The sequence below is a fragment of the Ranitomeya imitator genome, chromosome 5 (genome assembly GCF_032444005.1).
Source record: "Ranitomeya imitator isolate aRanImi1 chromosome 5, aRanImi1.pri, whole genome shotgun sequence".
Classification (NCBI taxonomy): Eukaryota; Metazoa; Chordata; class Amphibia; order Anura; family Dendrobatidae; genus Ranitomeya; species Ranitomeya imitator.
In genome coordinates, this window is record NC_091286.1 from 176,198,151 (window position 1) to 176,219,872 (window position 21,722).

The 21,722-nt window shown below is 44.4% G+C and overlaps 1 protein-coding gene across 8 annotated transcripts in view; it reads right to left on the reverse strand.

The window, feature by feature from the left end:
* The window catches only part of TMEM181 (transmembrane protein 181), a 325,398-nt gene that overhangs the window by 203,655 nt on the left and 100,021 nt on the right, over window positions 1–21,722 (reverse strand). For all 8 annotated transcript variants that reach the window (XM_069769350.1, XM_069769352.1, XM_069769353.1 and 5 more), the window contains exon 2: window positions 1,570–1,673. In XM_069769350.1, the coding sequence (XP_069625451.1) occupies window positions 1,570–1,673 (104 nt within the window). The remainder of the gene's footprint in view (window positions 1–1,569; window positions 1,674–21,722) is intronic.

A 21,722-nucleotide genomic window follows, 5' to 3' on the forward strand; every position in this document is an offset into this window, starting at 1 on the left:
TATATCACCAACGATAGGACGTATAAATACAGGGCGTTTTTCATTTTACCTTCACTATCCCTGATGAAGGAAGTTTAACCGAAACGCGCATCGGGGCACACACAGATTTGGAGTCCCCTCAAGGTATTTTGCATATTACATTATTATTATTATTATTATAATTATTATTATAGCGCCATTTTACATATGCTGTGATATAAATTTTACTGGCATTCTTTTGTTGTAGCACTTGTTCCAGTGCCGCATGTGAGACTTGCACTGGTCTTGAATCACATTGCACTTTCTTGCACATTCTGAATTTGGACACTCATTATTTTGGGGTTCCCCCCCCCTTTTTTTTACTTCTACTTGCACATGGTGCACTTATATAATTATAAGTATTTTTATACTTATTCAATCTCACTTTTTTATTTGCTCAGTATAATTTTATCCCATTTTTTTATCAGCTAATAAGGGGATTTTATCTACTTATAATATGAAAAATATTTATTGTGTGCACATTGTGTTTTTTTCAACCTTTTTATTGTATTTTGCCGCATAATCAGATGATATAAATAAAAATTAATTCTAGACGGATCTACGTCTGGAAATTTTTCTTCCTTTGAATCTGTGCTTTGGTGTTGGTTTCACCTTGTCACGAATTGGTCACCACTTGTTTTCTGCCACACTCTTGGCACAATTCATATAATTATACTATTTATCATTTTATTAATATAATTTTTATTATGTGGTTATTATTTTGAGAGCTGTGGTATTAGTTACTTTGCAAAAATGTTAGCAGTTCTTCTTTGTTTGATGGCTTGTGACTATCCATCATCCCCTTGATTACATTTCAGAGGTTTTCAATGGGGTTCAGGTCTGGAGATTGGGCTGCCCATGACAGGGTTTTGATGTGGCGGTCTCTTAATTTTTGCTAGATCTGTATATATAAACACTACATAGTAGGGCTGCCATTTATGCAACTGTGAACGCTTGTTGTAAAATTTCACCATTGATTATTGCTGGCTGTAATTTTTGACAGAGGAACAATGTGTGACCAGCGTAAAAGGAACCTGAAGGTGTATACATGCTGCCTGACTCACACGCAGCACGTATCAGGCGCTGGCTGTATGATCGCAGCCAAGTATGTTGGAATATCTGACTGACATGTCGCAGTGTTCCAGAGAAGAACTTATTTTAAAAGCTGCTGGAGAGAAAGCTGCCCAGACTAGTTGGACAGGTGATGGCTTCTCCCTGCCCGCTGAAAGTGACTGACAGCTCTTTTTCAATAGATGCAGGGAGACGCCTGTCACTACAGGGGAGAAGGCGAGGAGAAAGGTTTTTTCTCTGAATCGTTGCAGCATTTCAGTCAAACATGAGTTGCCGAGATTATAGAGTCAGTGCCTGATACCTGCTGCCCGAGAATTGGACAGCGTGGATGAACCTTCAGGTTCACTTTAATCATAGGACAAGAAATTGTCCAAACAAAGCCCTTAATCAAACTTTATACACAAACACAAATGTATAACAATATATAACTACACACTCACGTCACTTTTATACAGTGCTTAGAAAATTGGAAAGATTTACCTGCTATTCCAATAAAAAGTGTTAATCCAAAGCACAGGAAAAATACTACAAACACCAAAACAAAGTAACGCTTTGACAGTGTGTACAGGCGCATGGGGGCCAACCTGCAATAAACAGATAAATAACATGAGTGACTACTAAACGCCATAAGGAGCTATGATGTTACACAGCATTTCTTACTAAATGGCAAGTATGTTTTAGGCTAAGTACACATTAGTGTTTCTGTGCGCAAAGTACCATCTGCATGCGCAAACGCATGATAAAACGCATGCAGACGCATGCTTATGCTGCGTTTTTACTCGGCATCATCTTAAGCATATGACGCCAAAAAAAAAAAAAGCTGCATGTGCATGCATTTAAATGCGTTTGTGGTGTTTATGCGCATGGTGGAGGTGATGAAATAATTTCCTGGACATGCTCAGTCTGAAGTAGGCATGCGTATCGAACGCATGAGTACGCAAGTCCTAGAGTACCAATGCGCTCCCATAGACAGTAATGCGTTGTTTTGATGCACTCATCCGCATGTGCAAGCCTGCGCATATTTGACGCCTCAAAAAATGCAACATGTTGCGTTTGCAGCACACCGCTAAACAACGCATGCATCCGCACTGATGCAAACGCATGTCCCTGCGTACACAATGTTAAATATATGTACGCATGACTCATGCTAATCAGTACGCAGGTATACGCTGCGCACACATACGCTAATGTAAACCCGGCCTCAATTTTACTATAAGATTATCAAATGAAAATAGTGATTTCCTCATCAGAGAGCTTCATCAAATCACAGTTCAAGAAGGGTATAGCCCATCATAAATTATATGAATGACGGACATAGCATGTCATGGCCAGGTGTCAGTGTCCGCATCATGATGTGCTATGTCAGTCAGTCTCCTCACTATCCAACAACCCCAAGAAACTTTTTGACACCTTTCACTCCCTCCTCAGGCCAAAAGCACAAGCCCCTATCACAGATATTTGTGCTGGTGACCTGGCCTCCCACTTTATAGAGAAAATAGACAATATCCGTCAGGAAATCCGCTCCCAACAACTAAGTTCAGTGACTCCCATCCCTCCCCTCATTGCCCCTGGCTCACTCTCCACATTCGATCCCATCACAGAAGAAGAAGTCTCCAAGCTCCTCTCCTCTTCTCGTCCAACTACATGCACTACCGACCCCATTCCCTCACATCTCCTCCAGTCTCTCTCTCCAGTTGTCACAAGTCACCTAACTACAATCTTTAATCTCTCCCTCTCCTCTGGCATTTTCCCCTCCTCCTTCAAACACTCTATCATTACTCCATTACTAAAGAAACCCACCCTCGACCCATCCTGCACAAACAACTACAGACCGGTCTCCAATCTCCCCTTCATCTCTAAACTCTTGAAGCGCCTGATATACTCCCGCCTTACCCGTTACCTCTCCACTCACTCCCTCCTAGACCCTTCACAGTCCGGTTTCCGCCCCCTACATTCGACAGAAACTGCACTCATCAAAGTGACCAATGACCTTCTGACAGCAAAACGTAATGGTGACCACTCTCTGCTCATTCTTCTCGACCTTTCTGCAGCTTTTGACACTGTTGACCACCCTCTCCTGCTCTCTAGGCTCCAGTCACTAGGCATTAAGGACACTGCTCTCTCCTGGTTCTCCTCCTATCTTTCCGACAGCTCCTTCAGTGTTCTGTTCTCTGGCTCCACTTCATCTCCTCTTCCTCTCACTGTTGGGGTACCTCAGGGCTCAGTCCTTGGCCCCCTTCTGTTCTCTCTCTACACGGCCCCAATTGGACAGACCATCAGCAGATTTGGCTTTCAGTACCATTTTATGCCGACGACACACAACTATATACGTCATCCCCTGACCTTACCCCCGCTGTACTACAGAATGCCACTGACTGTCTGTCCGCAGTCTCCAACATCATGTCCGCTCTCTATCTGAAACTCAACCTCTCCAAAACTGAACTTCTTCTGCTCCCACCATCTACTAACCTCCCTAAATCTGACATTTCCCTCTCCGTGGGTGGCACCATAATAACACCCCGGCAGCAGGCACGCTGTCTGGGTGTTATGTTTGACTCCGATCTCTCCTTCACCTCCCATATACAATCTCTTGCCCGCTCGTGCCGCTTACACTTAAAGAACATCTCTAGAATCCGCCCTTTTCTCACCATGGAGACAGCTAAAACCCTCACGGTCGCCCTGATCCACTCCCGCCTGGACTACTGTAACGCTCTATTAATTGGCCTCCCCCTCACTCGACTTTCCCCTCTCCAGTCCATCCTTAATGCAGCAGCCAGGGTCGTCCATCTGGCTAATCGTTACTCGGACGCGTCCGCTCTTCGCCAGTCGTTACACTGGCTGCCCATTCATTACAGGATACAATTCAAAGTACTTGTTCTCACCCACAAAGCTCTCCACAGTGCGGCACCCCCTTACATCTCCTCCCTCATTTCTGTCTATCAGCCTAACAGACCACTGCGCTCTGCAAATGACTTTCGGCTAACCTCTGCACTAATCCGTACCTCCCACTCCCGACTCCAAGACTTCTCCCGTGCTGCGCCAATCCTCTGGAATGCTCTACCCCAAGATATTAGGACCATCCATAATTTGCATAGTTTTAGGCGCTCGCTCAAAACACATTTGTTCAGAGCGGCCTATCACGTTCACTAATCAAAGTTATGTATTGTTTGTGTGTGTGTAGCCCATTCACTATCCCCATCTATTCCCCAACCCCTGAAGATGGCTGGACCATGATTGTAAATACATCATTGTAAATACACACCTGTACTTTGTATCTCCCCCACCTCATTGTAGACTGTAAGCTCTCACGAGCAGGGTCGTCTTATTTTGCTTTAATTATTGTATTGTTAACGTTGTTACTTATGGCTTTTGTGTTTGAAACTGTTAAACTGTAAAGCGCTGCGGAATATGTTGGCGCTATATAAATAAAGATTATTATTATTATTATTATGACTAAAACTGTCACTGTGTGAAAACTCTAAGTGACAGTTCTGTGTCAACAGCTGTCAATTACTGCTGTTCTGGAGCCTTGACGGTTCTCCAAATGCGATATGGTTTCCACAATCTATTCCAGACAATTTTGCACTCCAAAAATCAAATAGCGTTCCTTCCCTTCCAAGCCCTGTGGTCTGCCCAAATAAGAGTTTGTGAGCACTTATAGGGGTATCCCAATTAGTGATGATCTGTGGGATGATATTCTTCAAATGGTCCCCAAGGTATCAAGGAGTGAAGCAACGGCTCTCACAATACTAATTAATCCAGAGTGTATAACTAGTGATAAGCGAGCGTGAAAGCCAAGATCATGTGTTATCCAAGCATGTGCAAGTGCTAATAGAGCATATTCGGCATGTTTGAATACAAGGTTCGAGTTGCCTTGACAGCATGTTCCTGCATATCCATGTATCCCTGCATGTGTTGTGCCTGTCGAACAGATGTTTTCTTAGTCCTTACTGGCTACTTTACAGGGGGACCCCAGAAAAATAAATAAGGTCCTTTATTTTAAATAATGACACAAACTCCTTTATTGAAGTCAATTTAAACTATACTTATGTTATCGCCCAGTCCAATGAAGCAGTCTCCTGTAAATGAATTAAAATAATCTACTATATAATTGTCTAAGGGTCACTTCCGTCTTTCTGTCTGTCACGGAAATCCCAAGTCGCTGATTGGTCGTGGCAAAACGGCCACGACCAATCAGCAACGGGCACAGTCCGGCGGCAAAATGGCTGCTCCCTACTTCCCTGCCGCAAGTGCCCGCTCCATACTCCCCTCCAGTCAGCGCTCACACAGGGTTAATGGCAGCGTTAACGGACCGCGTTATAACGCACTCCGTTAACGCTGCTATTAACCCTGTGTGACCAACTTTTTACTATTGATGCTGCCTGATGAAGAGACCTGTGTAGTCTCGAAAGCTTGCAATTTGTTACCATCTTTTCAGTTAGCCATTAAAAGGTATCAACCACTGAGGACTCAATTCTAAATATTTTTCTATCCTAAATTATACAGTTCATGATGCACTATTCTTGCAAGAATTTCAATATACCTTTTTTTTTTTTTACAGGACAAAATTATTTATGGAGCTAATTTACATAATTACAAAATGTCTAAGAAGCATCTTATGAAGTGAGTTGTATTTGAGCATTTCACAGTGACACAAGATAAAAAACAACATTTTGAGTGTCAGGGTATAAGTGACCCAGATGAAAACAAATGCTCTGATACCAAAATCACTGCGTACTCAGGCAGTGATAAAAATGTTCCTTCAAGAGCTTTCAATCTAAAAAGACATCTAAAAAGACATTTAGGGTATGTGCACACGTCAGGATTTCTTGCAGAAATTTTCCTGATAAAAAAAACAGAGATTTCTGCCAGAAATCCGCATGCTTTTTTTCGCGTTTTTCAGTCGTTTTGACGCGTTTTTGACGGGTTTTTTGTGCGTTTCTTTCCCAAATGCATAGAATAGCGGGAAAAACGCAGAAAATCCGCAAAATTAATGAACATGATGCTTTTTTACCACAATGCGTTTTTTTGCAGAAAAAAATCGCATCAATGTGCACAAAACATGCAGTATGCATTCTAAATGATAGAATGCATAATGTCTGCGTTTTTAATGAGTTTTTATAGCGTTTTTAGCGTGAAAAAAACGCGTAAAAAAGCGAAAAAAACTGAACGTTTTACAAAGCTGTGATTGAAAAAGATCACAGCACCAAGAAACTAGAGACCAGCACTTCCTGCCAGGCAAAGGAGGAGGAAAGAGTGTCTCAAACATCAGTTACAAGATATTTTGTAAGTGACAAAGTTACTGTAACAATGACAGCAGATGTGTTTAAAAGACAGCTCATCGAGTTTGTTGTGAAGGACAGTGTACCATTATCAATATTTGCATTAACCGCTTTTACAGCTCTCAAGGCAGAAATGACCCGCAAACTTGGTGTTTCTCTGGAAAGAGAAAGTATTAGAAAATTAGTGATTGAAGCCCTTAACCAAAAGGAAGATCTTAAAAAGATTTTTTCAGATTGCAAACTCAGCTTTGGGAAAATGGCCGCCGCGATCTCTTCTGCGCACGCGCGGCATCCCGCGGCCATTTTCCTGAAGCCCCGTGCAGCAGAGCACTATCTGCGCACGCGCGGCCCCAGGAAGATGGCCGCCCCCACCGATGAAAGGGATGACAGCGCAGATCGCGCGGTGTCTTCACGTGCGCGCAGGGAATTCGGAACTTGGACATGCGCACACCACTACGCCACCAACGGAAAGCTGGGGAAGAAAAGAGCGATGTCACCACGCCCACCCGACCTGACCAGCCTGATTGACAGGCGAAAACGGCGACTTTGGTAATGTATTTCTCAGCATACATGGGGAATCAGGGTACACTACATACACTATAGTAACGCACAGCTCAGGCCCTATTTAACAGTATTTATATCTCAATCTGAAAAAACGGGGTAACAGGTTCCCTTTAAATGGATGCCTGCACATGTCACGGAGGGAACTATTTTGCTATCCACATTCGATATTTGTGACAACAAAAAAATTGTTACTAAGACGCTGGCAGTAAAAGATACTATAGTTCATCACAGCAACCACTTTATCTGGACCTTAGTGGAAAAACTTCTGCAAGATTATGAGCTCACAAAAGAAAAGATTCTTGCTATTGTAACTGATAATGCTTCAAACATAAGTACCCTACTATTAAACTGATGAATGAGAATAATGAAGATGAACAGCAGCTTGAAGAACATTTCCATTCAGCATGTTGGAGATGGAAGGCCACAGTCCTGTTCCCATAAATGAGGAACAAACAGATATTACTACAGAAGAACAGCAAAATGATTCTTTACAATTAGATGATCTTGTTGAAGCTGCTTCACACCTCTTTCCTATTCATCACATGCGCTGTGTTGTGCACATGCTGCAGCTGGCAATAAAGGTACCTTCACACTCAGCGACGCTGCAGCGATACCGACAACGATGTCGATCGCTGCAGCGTCGCTGTTTGGTCGCTGGAGAGCTGTCACACAGACAGCTCTCCAGCGACCAACGATCCCGAAGTCCCCGGGTAACCAGGGTAAACATCGGGTTACTAAGCGCAGGGCCGCGCTTAGTAACCCGATGTTTACCCTGGTTACCAGCGTAAAAGTTAAAAAAACAAACACTACATACTTACCTACCGCTGTCTGTCCCCGGCGCTCTGCTTCTCTGCACTCCTCCTGCACTGGCTGTGAGCACAGCGGCCGGAAAGCAGAGCGGTGACGTCACCGCTCTGCTTTCCGGCTGACCGACACTCACAGCCAGTACAGGAGGAGTGCAGAGAAGCAGAGCGCCGGGGACAGACAGCGGTAGGTAAGTATGTAGTGTTTGTTTTTTTTACTTTTACGCTGGTAACCAGGGTAAACATCGGGTTACTAAGCGCGGCCCTGCGCTTAGTAACCCGATGTTTACCCTGGTTACCAGTGAAGACATCGCTGGATCGGCGTCACACACGCCAATCCAGCGATGTCTGCAGGGAGTCCAGCGACGAAATAAAGTTCTGGACTTTCCTCAGCGACCAACGATCTCCCAGCAGGGGCCTGATCGTTGGTCGCTGTCACACACAACGATTTCCTTAACTATATCGTTGCTACGTCACAAAAAGCAACGATATCGTTAACGATATCGTTATGTGTGAAGGTACCTTAAGAGATAGCTGCAAGAGGGAGATGCTGGAACTCTGATTAGCAAAGTGAGGAAATTGGCTATTGCTGCCAGAAGCCCTTAAATTGATTCCATCTTGAAGAGGCATGCTGGAAAAGGGGCTATTGTGGTTCAAGCCACTCGGTGGGGCAGCACCTATTTAATGATTGAGTGATTGCTTGAGCCGACACCCTTCCTTGTAGATTTGGCCTACCCTCAGGTAACACTACATGAAGGTCAATGGACACAGGTGGCTGAATTGAAGGAATTGCTTCATCACCCATTTACAGTGACTAAAAACTTACAAGCTGAGGATTTAACTCCAGGCATTTTTATTAACCCCTTAGTGACAGAGCCAATTTGGTACTTAATGACCGAGCCAATTTTTGCAATTCTGACCACTGTCACTTTATGAGGTTATACCTCTGGAACGCTTTAACGGATCCCGCTGATTCTGAGATTGTTTTTTCGTGACATATTGTACTTCATGATAGTGGTAACATTTCTTCCATATTACTTGCGATTATTTATGAAAAAAACGGAAATATGGCGAAAAAACTTTGTATTTTTATGCCCTTAAATCAGAGAGATATGTCACAAAAAATAGTTAATAAATAACATTTCCACATGTCTACTTTACATCAGCACAATTTTGGAAACAAAATTTGTTTTTATTAGGGAGTTATAAGGGTTAAAAGTTGACCAGCAATTTCTCATTTTTACAACACCATTTTTTTTTTAGGGATCACATCACATTTGAAGTCATTTTGAGGGGTCTATATGATAGAAAATAACGAAGTGTGACACCATTCTAAAAACTACACCCCTCAAGGTTCTCAAAACCACATTCAAGAAGTTTATTAACCCTTTACGTGCTTCACAGGAACTGAAACAATGTGGAAGGAAAAAATGAACATTTAACTTTTTTTTGCAAACATTTTAATTCAGAACCATTTTTTTTATTTTCACAAGTATAAAAACAGAAATGTAACCATAAATTTTGTTATGCAATTTCTCCTGAATACGCCAATACCCCATATGTGGGGGTAAACCACTGTTTGGGCGCACCGCAGAACTTGGAAGTGAAGGAGCGCCGTTTGACTTTTTCAATGCAGAATTGGCTGGAATTGAGATCGGACGCCATGTCACGTTTAGAGAGCCCCTGATGTGCCTAAACAGTGGAAACCCCCCACAAGTGACACCATTTTGTAAACTAGACCCCTTAAGGAACTTATCTAGATGTGTGGTGAGCACTTTTAACCCCCAAGAGCTTCACAGAAGTTTATAACGTAGAGCCGTGAAAATAAAAAAAAAATCGAATTTTTTCTACAAAAATGATCTTTTTGCCCCAAAATTTTTATTTTTACAAGGGTAACAGGAGAAATTAGACGAAAAAAGTTGTAGTGCAATTTCTCCTGAGTACGTCGATACCCCATATGTGGGGGTAAACCACTGCTTGGGCGCACTGCAGAGCTTGGAAGAGAAGGAGTGCCGTTTTACTTTTTCAATGTAGAATTGTCTGGAATTGAGATTGGACGCCATGTCGCGTTTGGAGAGCCCCTGATGTGCCTAAACAGTGGAAACCCCCTACAAGTGACCCCATTTTGGAAACTAGACCCCCCATGGAACTTATCTAGATGTGTGGTGAGAACTTTGAATGCCCAAGTGCTTCACAGAAGTTTAGAATGCAGAGTCGTGAAAATAAAAAATATTTTTTTTTCCACAAAAAAGATTTTTTAGCCCCCAAGTTTTTATTTTCACAAGGGTAACAGGAGAAATTGAACCCCAAAAGTTGTTGTCCAATTTATACCGAGTATGCTGATGCCCCATATGTGGGGGTAAACCACTGTTTGGGCGCATGGCAGAGCTCGGAAGGGAAGGAGCGCCGTTTTGGAATGCAGACTTAGATATAATGGTCTGTGGGCGTTATGTTGCGTTTGCAGAGCCCCTGATGTACCTAAACAGTAGTAACCCCCCACAAGTGACCCCATTTTGGAAACTAGACCCCCCAAGGAACTTATCTAGATGTGTGGTGAGAACTTTGAACCCCCATGTGCTTCACAGAAGTTTATAACGTTGAGCCATTGAAAAAAAAAAAAAAAAAAAAAAAAAAAAAAAAAGAAAAAATCGCATTTTTTCTACAAAAATGATCTTTTTGCCCCCAAATTTTTATTTTCACAAAGGTAACAGGAGAAATTGGACCCAAAAGTTGTTGTCCAATTTATCCCGAGTACGCTGATGTCCCATATGTGGGGGTAACCCACTGTTTGGGCGCACGGCAGAGCTCAGAAGGGAGGGAGCACCATTTGACTTATTCAGCGCAAAATTGGCTGTCGTGTTTGGAGACCCCCTGATGTAACTAAACAGTGGAAACCCCCCAATTCTAGCTCCAACCCTAACCCCAACACACCCCTAACCCTAATCCCAACCCGATCCATAATCCTAATCACTAACCCTAACGATAATCACAACCCTTACCCCAAAACAACCCTAATGTCAACCCTAACCATAACCCTAATCAAAACCCTAAATCCAACACACCCCTAATCCTAATCTCAACCCTAACCTCAAACCTAACCCTAATCCCAATACACCCCTAATCACAACCCTAACCTTAACCCTAATCCCCAGCGTAACCCTAATACCAACCCTAACCCTAATACCAACCCTAATCCAAACCCTAACCCAAATCCCAACTCTAACCCTAACTTTAGCCCCAACCCTAACCCTAAGGCTACTTTCACACTTGCGTCGTTTGGCATCCGTCGCAATCCGTCGTTCTGGACAAAAAACGGATCCTCCAAATGTGCCCGCAGGATGCGATTTTTTTGCCCATAGACTTGTATTGCCGACGGATCGTGACGGATGGCCACACGTCGCGTCCGTCGTGCACTGGATCAGTTGTGTTTTGGCGGACCGTCGGCACAAAATACGTTCAATGTAACTTTTTTTGTACGTCGCGTCCGCCATTTCTGACCGCACATGCGTGGCCGTAACTCCGCCCCCTCCTCCCCAGGACATAGATTAGGCAGCGGATGCGTTGAAAAACTACATCCACTGCCCACGTTGTGCACAATTTTCACAACGTGCGTCGGTATGTCGGGCCGACGCATTGCGACGGCCCCGTACCGACGGAAGTGTGAAAGAACCCTAACCCTAAACTTAACCCCAACCCTAAATTTAGCCCCAACCCTAACCTTAGCCCTAACCCTAGCCCTAATTTTAGCCCCAATTGCTGTTCTCCTGCCGGCCGGCAGATGGAGACAAATGGCTGGCGCACTGCGCATGCGCCCGCCATTTTCTTTTGCCGGCGGCCAGGAGGAGCAGCAGGAGGACCCAGGGACACAGGTGAGTATGATAGGGTCCCCGAATCCCCCTATTTCTCTGTCCTCTGATGTGCGATCACATCAGAGGACAGAGAATTACACTTTGCTTTTTTTTTTTTGCGGCCCCGACCCCGATCATGTTCTTTGGGGTCTCGGCTACCCCCGGCAGCGGAGACCCCAAAGATTCTCCTGGTGCCGGCCGGTGGGCGCACTGCGCATGCGCCCGCCATTTTGAAGATGGCGGCGCCCACCGGGAGACACGAGGAGCACCGGGGGAGATAGGTGAGTATCGGGGGGCTATCTGGGACCCCTTTACTCTGTCCTCTGATGTGCGATCACATCGGAGGACAGAGAAATTATAAAGAGATCGCCAAAAAAAAAAAAAAAAACGCGATCGCCGGTAAACGGTTAATTACCGGCGATCGCAAATGCGGGGTCGGTAAAAAAAAATCTGAATCATGTTCTCTGGGGTCTCTGCTACCCCCGGCAGCCGAGACCCCAGAGAAAATCCGACTCTGGGGGGCACTATTCACTTTTTCCACAGCGCCGTTAATTAACGGCGCTGTGCTTTAAGTACTCTTAGCGGCCGCCGTTAAAAGGCGTATCGGCGGTCGCCAAGGGGTTAAGGAGAGGCAGAACTTGTTGTTTTGCCTGTCCCAAAGAGGAGGTTTAATTGCAGATGGCATTACTAGAAAATAAAATTCTTCTGGCAGCTATTTCTGTGGACCCAAGTCATTGTATATTGCTGGATGATCAACTGCTTACTAAAGGAAAAGAAGCTTTGATTGAGGTTACAGTTAGGATGAGTAGGCTACAGGATGGACTAGAGCAAGAGGACTCGGATCCTGCAAGTGCTGCTGCTGCAGTCTTCATCCTCATCAGATGAGGAGTTTTATTTTGACAGTTATTTGGATGACATTAAGCAGGGAAAAAGATTCCACTCCCATAGAAAACAGATTGACCATATTTCAGCAAAATGTTTCACTTGCTCTCAAAGAAGTAGAAGCGTTCAATCGTTCATCAAAACTGACTGTGCTTGAGGCAATTCCTTTATACCCTGAAATTGTTAGAGATGTTGCCCATGTGGTTACTGCTTTGCCACCAACACAAGTTAGTGTAGAGAGGTTGTTCTCTAGCCTTAAAATAATTAGGTCAGATTTGAGGTCATCTATGAAGGAGGATCTGATGAAAGCGATACTATTTCTCAGAACAAATTCATAGACTGCACAAATGTTATTCAGTACGTTATTTTCCACTTTCTGCATAGTGTATAATAAATTGTAAATATGTAAAAGTTTTTGTGTTCCAAGTTGTATTTCAATAAATATATTTTATGTTCTATCTAAATGGCTTGATTATTGTATCATAATGATTATAAGCCTGATGTTACCATTTTACTACAGTAAATTTATCACTTAAACTTAACCATGAGCCATATATGAGGGAGTCGGAGGTTTGGCTTAGCGACTCCACAGCCCTGGGTAGCAAGCCACATAACCTAATCTATGACTACTGGGAAAGAGGGGAGGTTGGCTTCTATAAGGAACGGGGTGCAAGTCACGTCCCTTGATCCTAAGATATAGTGCTTTAGAATGTATGGACATCACTCGCGGCAGCATCAGTGTCACAGTGAATTGTTCTAAATGGTTTATAAAGTGGCATCTGAAAACCATAAAATGGATGTGAGCCGTTAGGCTGTTTGCACATGGTGTGTTTTCACGGCTATTTTTCAATGCAGAAATCAGCCAAAAAAAGGCTATGGAATCCTTATGCGAACTAATGCAACAAGAATCCTGAAGTGCTGTGCACATGGTCAGTAATTTTAATTGAGTATTTGCATTGTTGTTTTCCTGCAGAAAGTCAATTTTTTATGCGGATTTTTAGTGTTTTTCACCCTTTGACTTTAATTGAGTCAGTCAAATCCACAGCAAAAATGCAGGTATAAAAATGTTTGCAGATTAGCTGTGGATTTCCTGACCTTATACAGACTTCCTATGGTGTTTCCCACGCTGTCATCTGTGTGGCATCATGGGAGACAACGGTGTGGGTGGTCTGGTGTCAACGTTACCGCCGTCAGAGCGCTGCGGTGTCATGCTATTAGATGTCAGCTTGACCCCACAGAGATACTGTGACCTGTTGTGAAAAGCTTACCACAGGTCAGCAGGTGTTGGCTGATGTGACTAGTAGTCCCGTCAGGCTATGTCTGCTTTCACTGACGACAGTGATGGCAGGAGCCGCTGATAGGAGACGTCGCTCATCAGCCGGCGCCTGTGTTCAAACTTAGAAATAAAAAACTAAAACATGTAAAGTAAGTAAATGCATATTTAAATAAAAATTAAAAAAACACACTCACCAAATCCCCGATGTCCTTGTCTCCTATAAACAATCAAAAATAATAAACCATCATATACTTTCTTGTTCGCCATAGTGCATGTAATCCAGAGTGTCCCAAGGCGAGTTCACTTGTAGAACAATCAGTTTTAGGATACAGGTGCACTAATATAATAAATACTAGATGGTGGCCCGATTCTAACGCATCGGGTATTCTAGAATATGCATGTCAAAGTAGTATATTGCACAGCCCACATAGTATATTGCCCAGCGACGTAGTATATTGCCCAACCACGTAGTATATTGCCCAGTCACTTAGTATATTGCCCAGTGACGTAGTATATTGCCCAGCCACATAGCATATTGCCCAGCGACGTAGTATATTGTCCAGCCACACAGTATATAGCAGAGCCACATAGTATATTGCACAGCCCACGTAGTATATTGCCCAGCCACATAGTATATAGCAGAGCCACGTAGTATATTTCCCAGTCACGTAGTATATTGCCCAGTCACGTAGTATATTGCCCAGTCACGTAGTATATTGCCCAGTCACGTAGTATATTGCCCAGTCACGTAGTATATTGCCCAGTCACGTAGTATATTGCCCAGTCACGTAGTATATTGCCCAGCCACTTAGTATATTGCACAGCGACGGAGTATACAGCACAGAACCTCGTAGTATAGAGACTTAAAAAAAAAAAAAAAACATATACTCACCTTCCGAAGGCCCGTTGAAGTCCTGCTATACTTACCATCTGCCGCCTTTCCCGCTCCTTGCGACACTCCCGGGACCGCTCCATTGCAAGCGGCAGCTTCCGGTCCCAGGGCTGGTATGAGCAGGACCTGTGATGACGTTGCGGTCACATGACCGTGACGTCACGGCAGGTCCTTGTCGCACACCAGCCCTGGGACCGGAAGCTGCCGCTTGCAAAGGAGCGGTCCCGGGAGCGTCGCGAGGAGCGGGAAAGGCGGCGGATGGTGAGTATAGCAGGTTTTTTTTTTTTATTATTATTATTATTTTTAACATGACATATTTTTACTATTGATGCTGCATAGGCAGCATCAATAGTAAATAGTTGGGGACACACAGCGTTAATAGCAGCGGTAATGGAGTGCGTTACACCGCAGGCCGTTACCGCTGCCATTAACCCTGTGTGAGCGGTGAGTGGAGGGGATTATGGAGCGGGCGCCGGGCACTGAGTGCAGGGGAGTAGGGAGGGACTAATCGGACTGTGCCCATCGCTGATTGGTCGTGGCAGCCATGACAGGCAGCTGCCGAGACCAATCAGCGACGCGGGATTTCCGTTACGGACGTTGAGGACAGACAGACGGAAGTACCCCTTAGGGTATGTTTCCACGTGCAGGAAACGCTGCGTGTCTGACGCTGCATAGAGCCGCAGCGTCAGACACGCAGCGTCCAGATGTTACAGCATAGTGGAGGGGATTTAATGAAATCCTGTATCCACTATGCGTGGTAACACGCACGCGGCGGCCCTGCGACTCCGGACATGCTGCGCGTCTTTTCAGATCGCAGCATGTCCGTATATCTTGCAGCGACACTGCGTCGCCGCAAGATATAGCACAGGGCCCTATGGTGGGGAGCGATGATGCCGGATGTGTGCTGTGAACACATCCGGCATCATCACGTCACAGAAAGGGGGCGGGGCTTACCGCTGAGCGGGTTTGCCGCTCCGACGATACCGCCGGCCATCCTGAACGTGGACACATACCATTAGACAAATATATATATATATATATATATATATATATATATATATATATATATATATATATATATATATAAACCAGGGAGGTGCAAAACCAGTAGTAAAAATAATCAATGCAAGGGAAGGAAGAAAGCACTACTGTAAAAAAAATGCACACTACTCCTGAAAACCTTTAAAAAAAAAAAAAGTGAAAAATCTTTATTTAGCACACAAAATAGCAAAAGAAATAAAACCTAATTAAAAACAGATGTGGGTACAAACACTCCATAGTCCTGAGACTATAAATAGAGGGAAAACAGCACATTGCAAGGTATGTGACCCCATATAACGCAATAGGTAAAGTGTCATATGCTTACTATCATATAATATTTGGTACATTCAGGCTATGTGCACACGTTCAGGAATTTTCGCGTTGTTTCGCTATAAAAACACGATAAAATCGCGAAAAAAACGCATACATTAAGCATCCTATTATTATAATGCAATCCGCATTTTTTGTGCACATGCTGCATTTTTTTCCGCACTGGAATCGCAATGGCGCTTTAACAGAAGGATGCAAAAAAGTCACTTCTACATGTTCACAATCTTTGGAGAGTACAGTAGCCACCACCAGCACAAACCATATTCACAGGTCACATAACCAGTTATGCCATCCATTGCCAATCTTGTGCCGCCTTCTACCAGTTCGTAGTCCTGGTTTGTACAATACATGAACTGGATTTTAAGGATATTTTTCTCACTCCAATTGAAAAGTTGCATGGGTGTTAAGATTTGGTCTGAATATGGCTTCTGGAGGCTACTGTCACTGTCTGCCCCTGTTCATTCTCAGGTTGAGCCCTAACAAAGCTTTCTCCTCTGTCCTCTCCTGCTTCTAAGGCCTCTTTCACACTTCTGTCTTTGTAGCCCCGTCGAGATACGTCGTTTTTTGAGAAAACAGGATCCTGCAAAAAAATTTGCAGGATCCTGCATTTTCTTATAGGGTATGTGCACACGATGCAGATTTAGTGCAGAACTGCAGCAGATTTTTCTGCAGCAGAAACGCTGCAGAACTGCACTGTGATTTACAGTACAATGTAAATCAATGTGAAAAAAAAAAAAAGCTGTGCACATGGTGCAGAAAAATTTGCGCAGAAACGCTGCAGATTTCAAAGAAGTGCATGTCACTTCTTTTGTGCAGTTCTGCAGCGTTTCTGCACCCCTCCATAATAGAAATCCATTGGTAAAAAATGCATTAAAAAACACATAAAAAACGCACCTGCGGATTCTGCCAGGAGATGCAGATTTAGTGCAGATTTTCTGCAGAAAATTCTGCACCAAATCTGCATCGTGTGCACACAGCCATAGACTTCTATTAGCCTACTTTCACACTAGCGTTGTTTGGCGGACGTCAAAAAGCGTTTTTTGAAAAAACCGCATCCTGCAAAATCTCCTGCAGGATGCGTTTTTTCCCATAGACTTGTATTTGCGACGCATCGCGACGGATTGTAACGCGTCGTGTACGTCGGGCGACGGATGCGTCGAAATTTGGCGACACGTCTGGAAAGAACGTTGATTGTAACGTTTTTTGTCTGCGCCGGGAAAACTTGTCACGACGCATCCTGCGGCATGCGTCGTTGGCTAGAATGGAAGCCTATGGATGTAGGATCCGTCGTGACACGTCATATGACGGAATGCAGCGCTGCAATACTTTTTTTTTTTACACTGAGCATGCTCAGATTCAGGATTTTGTTGCCAATTCACCAGACATCCCCAAATCTATATAAACCTGGCCTGGGCCTTCAACCCCAAATGTGCCAGCAAGAAGACTCCAGCCAGCAAGACTCCAGCCACCATACAGCTATAAAATCTACCCAGAGGCCTGACTGTGCTGCCAGAAGCCAGCATCACGCTACAGCCTTCAAACAAGTGTGAGTATTGCCATTTTTGTGTGCATCTGTGTGCATGTGTGTGCATGTCTGTGTGTGCGTGTGCATGTGTTTGTGTCTGTATGACGTACTGAATACAGCCAGAGCTAAACCTGAATACAGCCAGAGGCCTGCCATCGTCCTTTAACCCCTTTCTGACCTCAGACGGGATAGTACGTCCGAGGTCAGAAGCCCCGCTTTGATGCGGGCTCCGGCGGTGAGCCCGCACCAAAGCCGGGACATGTCAGCTGTTTTGAACAGCTGACATGTGCCCGTAATAGGCGCGAGCAGAATCGCGATCTGCCCACGCCTATTAACTAGTTAAATACCGCTGTCAAACGCAGACAGCGGCATTTAACTACCGCATCCGGTCGGAAATGACGTCATCGCCGACCCCCGTCACATGATCGGAGGTCGGCGATGCTTCTCCATTGGAACCATAGAGGTCCTTGAGACCTCTATGGTTACTGATCGCCGGTAGCTGTGAGCGCCACCCTGTGGTCGGCGCTCACAGCATACCTGCAATTCTGCTACATAGCACCGAACAGCAGATCGCTGCTATGTAGCAGAGGCGATCGTGCTGTGCCTGCTTCTAGCCTCCCATGGAGGCTATTGAAGCATGGCAAAAGTAAAAAAAAAAAAAGTAAAAAAAAAAGGTGAAAAGAATAAAAAAAAAACATAAAAGTTTAAATCACCCCCCTTTCGCCCCAATCAAAATAAATCAATAAAAAAAAAAAATCAAATCTACACATTTGGTATCACTGCGCTCAGAATCGCCCGATCTATCAATTAAAAAAAAGCATTAACCTGACAGCGTAGCGAGAAAAAAATTCGAAACGCCAGAATTACGTTTTTTTGGTCGCCGCGACATTGCATTAAAATGCAATAACGGGCGATCAAAAGAACATATCTGCACCAAAATGCTATCATTAAAAACGTCATCTCGGCACGCAAAAAATAAGCCCTCAACCGACCCCAGATCATCAAAAATGGAGACGCTACGAGTATCGGAAAATGGCGCAATTTTTTTTTTTTTTTTTAGCAAAGTTTGGAATTTTTTTTCACCACTTAGGTAAAAAATAACCTAGTCATGTTAGGTGTCTATGAACTCGTACTGACCTGGAGAATCATAATGGCAGGTCAGTTTTAGCATTTAGTGAACCTAGCAAAAAAGCCAAACAAAAAACAAGTGTGGGATTGCACTTTTTTTGCAATTTCACCGCATTTGGAATTTTTTTCCCGTTTTCTAGTACACGACATGCTAAAACCAATGATGTCGTTCAAAAGTACAGCTCGTCCCGCAAAAAATAAGCCCTCACATGGCCAAATTGACGGAAAAATAAAAAAGTTATGGCTCTGGGAAGGAGGGGAGTGAAAAACGAACACGGAAAAACGAAAAATCCCAAGGTCATGAAGGGGTTAACAGCCAGCGTCCTGCCAGAGTCCAGCTCCAGCCTGAGGCCTGCCACTGTGAAGACAGCAAGCGTCCAGCTCCAGCCTCAGGCCTGCCAGCATCCACACAGTGTGTGTCCTGCCATTTTTGCGTGCGTCTGTGGGTGCGTGTGTGTGTCTGTGAGCGGCTTTGTGGTTTTGTCCGCCTGTGTGCTTTTGTGCATCTGTGTGTGTTTGCATAAGCCTGTGTGCATCCTTGTGTTTGTGTACGGCTGTGTGTGCGTGCGTGCGTGCGTTATTCCTGCGCCTCTGTGCTTTTGTGCGTGTGCATTCGTTGTGCATGCGCCTGTGTGCTTTCGTGCATGCGTCTGGGTGATTGCGGGTGTATGCATCCGTGTGACTGGGTGAGTGCATGTACATTTTTTTTTTAATGTGATGTATTTACCATGTAGTGTGGTCTGTGCAGCATGTGGTTTCAGTGTGTGAGCGTGCGTGCGTGCGTGTGTCTTGTGTGTTAGGTTTTTTCTTTCTATTTTTTTTTTGTTATGGTTGAAAACATTTCCAGTTGATGTACTTGTATTTAAAATAAAGAGCATTGAAATTTTTAAAGGGTAAAATTTTCAAAAGTGATTTTAAAAGGGACCTTTAAAATCAGATATATGTTCTCAATACATTTTCAACTGGTGTGTAGGCATTTCTGTTTTACAAGAGGGTATCTTTATTTTTTTGTTTTTGGGGTGGGGGGAAATGGTTTTACAGCTTGCACATACTATTGAAGTAGGTAATTCAGCTCAGACTGGTGTGCTTTGGGTTTTTTTTCTATTTGGGTTTGTTTTTCAAAACTTTTGGTGTACACCTGCATCAACATTGCTCACATCATTTGAGCAGGGTGGTTATTAAATCTTTTATATTAGCTAGTTATGGGGGTGGTTCTAACAATACATTCTTTATCCTTGCAGAGCCACTAGGGACCACAGCCGCCTGCCCGGAAATACCGCACCAGGGACGACAGGAGCAAGCCGCTTTGCTGATGTAAGTATATAGACTTACATTCTATGAAGCTGACATTTCAATGTGTATAGTAGATTACAAGAGTCTTTATACTTGCAGAGCCACCAGGGACCACAGCCGCCTGCCCGGAAATACTGCAATGAAGAATGTCTTCTTCTGAGAGCCCTTCTCCACAGTGACAGCATGTTGCGGTAATTTTTTGGTGCTATAGTTAAAATGTCGGTTAATCACTATATGCATTAATTATGTTTTCACAGGAAGCTGAAGCAACCGAGGGCCTCTCAGAAGGAGACGAGAGGGGTGGAGAAATCCAAGGAGCGGGCGCACAGTGTAAATTGTGCCGAAACAGTCGCTTCACACATCACAGAGCACCCAACACATACAAAACACTTCATCATACATGAACAGTACACATACAACATATGCCTACCTCAAACATAATTCTTTTTTTTTTTTTTCTTAGTCTGCTGCACCTTCTGGCCAACGCCATCAAGATCCTCCCAGCTGCTCCCAGAGCCGGCGTAATCGCCGCCGCCGCCGTCAGCCAGCAGATTTTTTTTTGGCTTTTCTTTTTCTCTTGTTAAGTTGTGTGTTTCAGTGTATTAATTTTTTTTTCTTTTCAAAGTATTCACAGCGTGCTCCCGAGATGGTGAGGACATCGGGATCGATGTGGACTGCCTCATCGAGGAGGTCCACGAGCGGGAGCAGCTGTGGAATATGGCTGACCGCAGGCATGCTGATACGTATGTGACCCGTTGGCTAGGGGAGGAAGTCTGCCAAAACGTATTGCCGAGGTGGGAGGACCTTGCGCCAAGGCAGCAGACTCACGAATGTAAGTATTCACTTTTCAGTTCTGTTTTGAGCTGAACGGAATGTGTTTTGTAATTAACACTTGTTTTAATTTTTTTCTTGTCTTTGCAGGTGAAAGGGTTAGGAAGCGGTGGCGGTCACTCAGGGATCGCTTCAAGAGGGAGTTTAACCAGGAGATGCTGGCCCCGAGTGGCTCAGCAGGACGGAGAAGGACTCAGTATAAACACAGCCGTGCCCTGTCCTTCCTCCGGGAAGCAATGCTGAGTAAAACGTAAGTATTCTACAGCCCATTGAATAAATCACCATGTTTACCTGTCTAACTTTTTTGGTTAGACAGGGCTTTTTCCTATCAATATATTATTTTATTTTTTTTCCTTTTTCACAGCACCATCTGTAGCCATCGGGCGCCTGCATCTACCTTGGACCCCTCTGGAGCGATCTCTCAGGAGTCCGCCACCGAGGGCCACGTCGGTAGACCCCACCCCTCTGACCCCTCTACTGACCCTTCCGGTACCTCTGCCCCATCCACTTCCACCGCCGCCAGCACTGGAGCATCAGCGCAGCCTTCGTTACTTGAAGCTGCTGGTCAAGACTTGGCGTTCCCTTTGCCACACCCCTTTGATCCTGCCACCTCTAGACCACCATTAGGTTAGTGGCGGCAGCGACAGAGGGGTCCGGAAAGGAGCTATGCTCCTGAGTTCTTGCATCTGAATGCATCCTTCAAAAGCTCTTTCAAAATTTTGGGAGAGCAAGTGGCTGCTGGGTTCAACATGATGCAAACACGCATGAGTGAACACAGCAGTCGCTTGGATGGGCTGCATTCAGATGCAAGTCAATCACCAAACAACCTTTTCTTTCAATCCATGCCCAGGAGCATGGAAAAGCTAACTCTTGACCAGCAGATGCGGGTAATGCAAGCCTGCCAAGCTGGTCTAGTGTAGGTAATCTCCGAAACCCAA